At 35.6% G+C, this 7,073-nt stretch overlaps 1 protein-coding gene and 1 pseudogene across 2 annotated transcripts; both read left to right on the top strand.

The window, feature by feature from the left end:
• Positions 1-447: 447 nt before the first annotated feature.
• On the top strand, positions 448-3,485 carry LOC111301706 (ethylene-responsive transcription factor ERF012-like). The gene has a single exon (XM_022897583.2). The coding sequence runs from the start codon at positions 1,342-1,344 to the stop codon at positions 1,996-1,998; it is 657 nt and encodes a 218-aa protein (XP_022753318.2). The 5' UTR covers positions 448-1,341; the 3' UTR covers positions 1,999-3,485.
• A 113-nt stretch (positions 3,486-3,598) lies between these two features.
• LOC111301687 (uncharacterized) lies at positions 3,599-6,791 on the top strand (annotated as a pseudogene). The gene is made up of 11 exons (XR_016335905.1): positions 3,599-3,704; positions 4,217-4,276; positions 4,373-4,394; positions 4,525-4,585; positions 4,730-4,840; positions 4,954-5,056; positions 5,122-5,185; positions 5,248-5,318; positions 5,401-5,556; positions 6,311-6,453; positions 6,529-6,791. The product of XR_016335905.1 is annotated as an uncharacterized LOC111301687 (transcript).
• The last annotated feature ends 282 nt before the right edge of the window (positions 6,792-7,073 follow it).

The following is a 7,073-nucleotide window of genomic DNA, read 5'->3' as shown; positions in this document are numbered from 1 at the left end:
TTTTGTTTTGTTTTTCTGTATTGGCAATGGCCTAGTTACTTGGACTGCGTGTCTCTTGAGTGTTGTGTTAACACTTAATAACCATTGTTTATTGTTTTTCATTTGAAATTTTATGCATCACATTCACAGCCCACCCCAAAAAGCTCATTAAAATAAGCATGCAGATCCTTGGAAGTTGCCTCTGAAGAATCCTATGTTACTCTCTCTTCCTTTCTCTCTAATCTCACATTACTATATCAATATAAACAAAGGTTTTTTGCTCTAAAAAATCAACTTTTACAAAATATGATTAGCCATAAATAGTTATGACATGAACAGTAAATCATGATTACTAAAAACCCAGGTAGAAAAGTTTTCTGGTTTGCCCTTGGTCCAGCTTTTTTTATGGTGTATTTGCTGGGTGTCAACTTGGGTGGGGGGTGACTTTCTAGTTAAGTCAAGGAAACAGCCATTTAACTTAAATATTTATTAAGATCTCTTTGCTAGTCTTTGATTAGGGCATTTGTTGGGTTCCTGAGTGCAATAAGATCCAATTCAACTTCCATTTCCATTAAAAGTTACAGCAGCTATAGCCAGGGATTTAGCAATTAATTGTAGACCTCTTTGAAGATGAAAAAAAAAAATCAGACTAATATTATGTTGAATCATTCACTTCTAACACCTTTCAAATCATGGCATGTTATAATGTCGATCTCCCACTGGCTGTTAATTCTTTCTGCAGGAAGTCTAAGAAAATAACTTGTCTACATTGATGAAGTCATATTGAATTATTCAAAAATGCTTTCTAGCTGTAATTTGTTAATGCGTAAACTATTTCTGCATGCTTCCTTTGATCTTCCCACCTCTAATCAACAACTAGGTTGAGTGAGATGTTTTGCAAAATGACATTTCCTCCACATGTTTGGTAGAAAATATTTATTGTACCAGCCATAGGGAACTGGGGTTTTACCATGGAGCAGGAAAGTAATGTTTAATTTTCCATTTATATAAAGCTGAAATATCTGTCAGCCATTTTCATGTTCATATGTGGAAACATACTGATTGACCAAGGGATCTTCCAACTTTAAAAACTCAAGTTCTCTCGTCTATAGGTAGCAAACAACCTTCTTTCTTCCTACATTCAGCTCTTTACCTTATTCCTTTTATCACTTTTAGAAGAACAAGAAACCAAAAGCATTGATCCTTTGCTCGTCAAAGCATTAATCCTTCAACACGTACAGACAGGCCCGGTAAAAGCATTGATTGAGTCCTCTGCCTGCAATTTTGTCATCAAAGTGTTGATTGATAACTGAAGACTGCTTTTCATTGTACTGTTTGATCTTTCTTGATAGCCCCTTGCCAATGGTGAAGACCGAGCACAAGATCCAATCAGTGCAATCAAAGCGAAAGATATCATCATCAACATCTCCAACATCATCATCATCCTGCGAAAAGAAGAAATACAAGGGTGTAAGAATGAGGAGCTGGGGCTCTTGGGTGTCAGAGATTAGGGCTCCAAATCAGAAAACAAGAATTTGGTTAGGGTCTTATTCTACGGCAGAAGCAGCTGCTAGAGCCTATGATGCTGCACTTTTATGCCTCAAAGGTTCCTCAGCAAATCTCAACTTCCCACTTACATCCTCACATTACATTCCTGATACCATTATGTCTCCTAAGTCAATACAAAGAGTGGCTGCAGCAGCTGCAAATAGCTTTGTTGACAATGCCACCACCCCACCAATATCTCCACCTCCTCCCTCCACATCCTCATCATCATCAGTCTCTTCCCCATCAATGTCCTCCTCACCCTCTTATCAAGTTGATGATAATGTGTCACTGGTACAATCTCTTGTGGCTAACGACGAGCCTATTTCTATGATGGAATCATGGTACTCCTTTGACAGCCTGCAATCTCCCAAGTATTTCGATCAGATGTTCAATGTAGCCCCATTTGATCCACCGATAATGATTGATGATTTTTATGAGGAAGGTGATATTCGTCTATGGAGTTTTTGCTAAGGCAAAAACAAATTCAAAACAAAAGCAAAGTCAAGGCCTATTGCACCATTCTTTTTGTCCAATCCTATTCATAGATGATCTTCAATTGTTGCTTAAAGATGTTACTGACAGTGACCAAATTCATATTTTAGCTTATTTTGAGTTAGGAGAAGAAATCCACATGGAGATGAAAATATTTTTTTGGCATCTCAAGTGGGGGTTTCTACATATTCAATTTATGTATCAATTATAAAAATTAAGTGTGTCATATTCAATATTATCAATGATCAACTTACCTTTGTAATGGAACAAATAAGTGGCAAAAAAAAAGAAAAAAATTAATCTTTTCTATGTTTATTGTTAAATGTTAGGGTTTTCATCAGTATTCCTATGCCATTTATTTTAACAGGCCTTTGGAAAGTATGGGGAAGCCCCCGGTTTATTTTGTTTATTGTCAAAAATGTCCGTGTCACTGGGAACAAATTGTAGAGATTGTTGAAACTTGAAACCATATGTAGTTGCTGTTCTTATTAAAAAATTCACAGTTTACACTATCTGCCATAAAGAACCATAGTGATTTCCATTAATGGACCAAAATATCTAAATTTACAGTAGATTTAGATGTTGATATGTGACATGCAGCTTTTTCAAGTATCTAGGTTTTGCATGAAGAAAACTGGCAATCTTTCATCAGTCAGCAGACAGGAAAAACACAGAATCTGTAAATGGTCACAAACTTCTGGTTGTCCAAAAGCACTTAATCTCGTATATATAGAAATGGTAAGTTTATTAGCAATTGACAATTTTCAAGCATGATGATAGCCTCTTTGTCCACCATCCATTGCCCAAATGAGCAGATGCTAGAAGCTGAAAAACACGAAGTCCTCGATTTTCCTATAGAACATTGCCTTTTACACTGTAATTTCCTGTCTGATGACTCCCAAATTTGAAAATAAAAACTGCTTTCTTGGTTCTTAATTTGTGATAAGATGCAATCAAATGATATGTTAAATCTAATTCCTAAACAAAAAAGATGGATAGGTCAGTCATGGAATAATTACTTTTGGCCAAATATTTGAACCTGATCAAGTGTCTGAAGCCAAGATTGCACATGTGCTGTCTTCTTGTGGAATGGAAGGCATAGGGTCCCATTCACAATTCTTTCTTCTACATTGTATTTGGTCCCCTTCAGGTTCATAGTTTTGATCTTCTATGGGCGATGCTGCTCACTTTCGTCTCTCTTTGTTTATTGAGAAGGGACCCCATTGAATATGGGATGTTGGGGTCTACACTTCATGGATTTTTGGCCCTACTGAGGGGATGAAGTTGCTGTTGAAGTTAAGCACATGAAAATTCCTACAGGACAATTTTCTGTGTTGGAAATTCACAACACATCATGTGACTTTAGGAGCAGCCCCGACTAGGAAGGAAAAATGTGATTCAGATTTCAGAGCACCAAGCAATGGCTACTCCTAATCAATAGCTTATTCTACTTTTTATGGACCCAATTAATCACCAAAGACCAAGTTAGCCCATTTAAGCCCAATATTACCTGAGTTTCACTTAGATGAGTTGAAGCCCAATCAAACTCACCGCATTACACATTGCATGTAAAAAAGCCATTGCCCATTTGTATTTGTTTGATTTTATCCTTCAATTCAGCTTTGGCACAGAAACTGACCAATACAATGGATTATTCGAAGGAACAGCTCCTTGCTCGTTTGAAGGTTTTTCTTTTTTTATTTAATTTTGGAAAATTTTTAGTTTTGATTTTTATGTAGTATTTTGTTATCTACTTTTCAATACCCATTTAATTTTTAGGCAATGATTCATTATTTACACTTCAATATTGGTTTGGGTTTTCATTCTTTTGCTTTAAGTTCGATTTTTTCATGCTAAGAATAGTGCTAGTAGAGGGTTGAACCCCAGATTAGGTTGCTAAAATATGTTCTTTTTGGTGTTAAAATTATGAACTTTTATAGATATTTGCACCGTGAATGGATGAAAATATTGTGAATTATAATCTATGGTTTTGGTTCCGCACTATTTCTCTGTTTGTATCTGATTATGGTTGAATTTAATGAATTTATATCGATTCTATGACCTACTGAAAGAAAATGAGACTGATAGCATCAATGAAGTACATAATCATAGTCATAGCCTTGCTTTAAGTTATGGTTGCTATGCTTCTTTTGTACCCTTTTCTTTAGTGACTGATATGTACATTGGGATCTTCCAGGAGCTTCAAATAGAATTTTCCCACTATGAACATCCTGTTGTTTTGATGGTTGAAGCTGTGGTAAAAGAAGAGAGCTAAACTTAACTCATGAATCCCTTTTGCACAGATACACGTGTATTTCGTGGATTTTAAAACTAGATTTTTCTTCTCATTCAGGCAAAATATGTTTGGAATAGAGGTGCACTGAGCAAAATTTGTTCTTGAAGATATAATATAAGATTCTGTACTGTTACTGGGACATCTGTGCTGAATGAATCTTGGCATTGTTTTCTGATTTTCTGAGTGATTGCAAATGGTTATTCATGCAGGACAAAAAACAAAGGTACTATATTGTCTCTGCTCTTGCAGATATAAAAGTAGATTTGAAAGGTACTTACCCTCTGCCACACTTGAGTTTTCCTAATCTTTTCATATAATGCATGGAAATAGTTTAGTATTCTCACATCTTAGTGTCAATATTTGAAATTTGAAGTAATTTTCAGATGTTAATGAGAGTTTTGTGTGGCTTCAAAGCTGTGCAGTTTTATCTTGGAGGCTTGGTTTAGGAAATGGTGGTCTGAGAATGGCTCCAGAAGAGGCATTGAGTGAGATACTTCAGGTACGTGTATATATTAGTTTAAACTTGTTTGTAGCAAAATTTTCCGAGATTGTATTATGAGTAAGTGTATGTATTTAGTATAAGAGTCTTTACCTGCTTGTTTAGTGTTCTACTGAATTTACTCTAATTATTTGAGCAGATTACTTTTAATAGCTGAACTATCAATTATATTCTTCATGCTTCCTTTTTTGTCCATTTATGTCAGTGAATTTGTTACAAGTGTGGATGCTATAACTGTCATGGTGTATGCAATTTAGTTATCGAGGCCTTGAACCCCTGTGGTAGAAAAAGGGGACTGATTTACTAGGCTGTGGCTTTACATAACTGGAAATCAATGAGGAAACTTAGTCAATATCACTCTATATACCTTGGTTTCTAAATTTTTTTGTTCTGGTGCCTGTTTGGGCCTAACTCCTAATTGATTTATTCCCAGCTCTTAATGCCCACGGTCTTGACAAGTTTCTTATATCAATTGGGAGAGATCCATCTTACGTTTATCTGGAGGTGATTTTAATTTTTCCTAATGTGTCTCGTTTCACCTGTAATGATTGGCCAAATTAGCTAAATATCAGTTTATTATTGGTAGGCTAACCCTACTCTGGGGAAAGATCAGCCCCCCGATCTAGCTGCTTTTGTTCCATTGGGTTCCATAGTTCCACCAGATCTTCCTGAAAAGCAGCTTCTTCACAAGATTCTACTGGAAATCATGTTAATGTGGGTAGTAATTCTGCAGCAGTTACAGGTAATTTATCTAAACAAATTGTCATTTGCCATATGATTCTCTACTGTAAGATTCTCACTTTCTTGCCCAAGTTACAAATTCTTCAATTTTGTTCGTATTGTAACCTTTTAGGAAAAGTAAAAGTCAGTTTATCTGTTGCTTCGTTTCATTGAATTAGTTACCATTATGTTCAGAATTTGACATGCTTGAAATCTTGTTCAATGTTTCCTTATTTCTATTTGATCTCAAGACTGATGCCACTTTTAGGTTAAATGGATTAGCCTACCTTTTGTTCTTATAGACTAGCAGTTTGGTAGGCAAAAGGAATAACCACCGGAATGTGTTGGTACGCATAGGGCAACTTGGGCACAAAGATCCAAAATTTAATAGCTGTCAACTTACAATGCCCTGAAACCTAGTAAGGGAGATATAGGACCTGCTTGCATAAACTTTAAGATTATGATAAATATGACAAATCTGCATCAAGCAAAAGAATGGACTTTGTTGAAAGTTGCTTAAGGTGAGAAAATTTTTATTTTCTTTTGATCACGGTGGTGATTTAATGTAAGTTGTAGAAAAGTAGTGAAGCCAATCTCCCATTAGGATCTGTTTCTTGTTAGGGCTAAAACTGGTTGTCATTTTCATCTAGGAAATGAAAAAAAAATTATTACGGGAGATTGAGAAGAACTATAATATTTGCATGAAAGTTGAGTGTCCAGCTCTGCCGTTGATCATTGAGTGATGAAGGATTCAATTTTGTCAACTCTTTATGTAGCAAAAGCTGTTAAGCCATCTGATAATGTGCAAAATGTTAAGGAGAAATCAGTCAATGGAGTGCGGCCATCAATTCCTTCTGCAGATGCTGGGAAATTTGTGGAAGAGCTTCTGGATAGAGCATCTGCCTTGCTGCTTTCAGAAGTAAGCTAAATGTTATACTTTTGGTCAATGTCAAGCTTGATTTTTTTTTTCCTTAGACTAATAAAATGAATTTAGATTTCAGAGGATTCCATCAAGCAACATGGTGGACAGTTTGGAGCTGAAGCAGCCAACAATATTAAAAAGAAAATGTCTTAGAGAAGATCTAAAGAACCTTGCTGTAAGTAGCACGTGATAGCAGTTATATATTTCCTTTATTTTTCAACACATTTTCTTGTCTTTTTCCCATTCCTTTGGACAAACCTATAGAAACAGTTAGGGTGTTCAAAAGTTTTTGAATGGCTGCATATAATAATAGAACGTAGTGATACGATCCACAAGTGCCATGTGTATTTTAATTTTATCCTGATGAAAAGGTTGGCTTTCACCATTGTAGACAATATTCAAGAACATAGCATATACAGAAGGGTTCTATTTCGGTACTCTGCTATCAAGCCAAGCCTCTCTGAATTTGTCTGTGATGGTGTTACTCCCTTGTACCATTTTCCTTACCAGAAACATATTCCAAGCCAAAAACAAAAATCCGGAGAAATCCAGTTCTCAATTTTTTTCTAAATGACTTGTAATTTTTTAAAATCTTCATCAAGACATTTAATAGAAAC

Source organism: Durio zibethinus, chromosome 3 (assembly GCF_047325235.1).
Source record: "Durio zibethinus cultivar Kanyao isolate XHJ-2024 chromosome 3, ASM4732523v1, whole genome shotgun sequence".
Lineage (NCBI taxonomy): Eukaryota > Viridiplantae > Streptophyta > Magnoliopsida > Malvales > Malvaceae > Durio > Durio zibethinus.
This window is presented reverse-complemented; position numbering and strand designations above follow the sequence as displayed.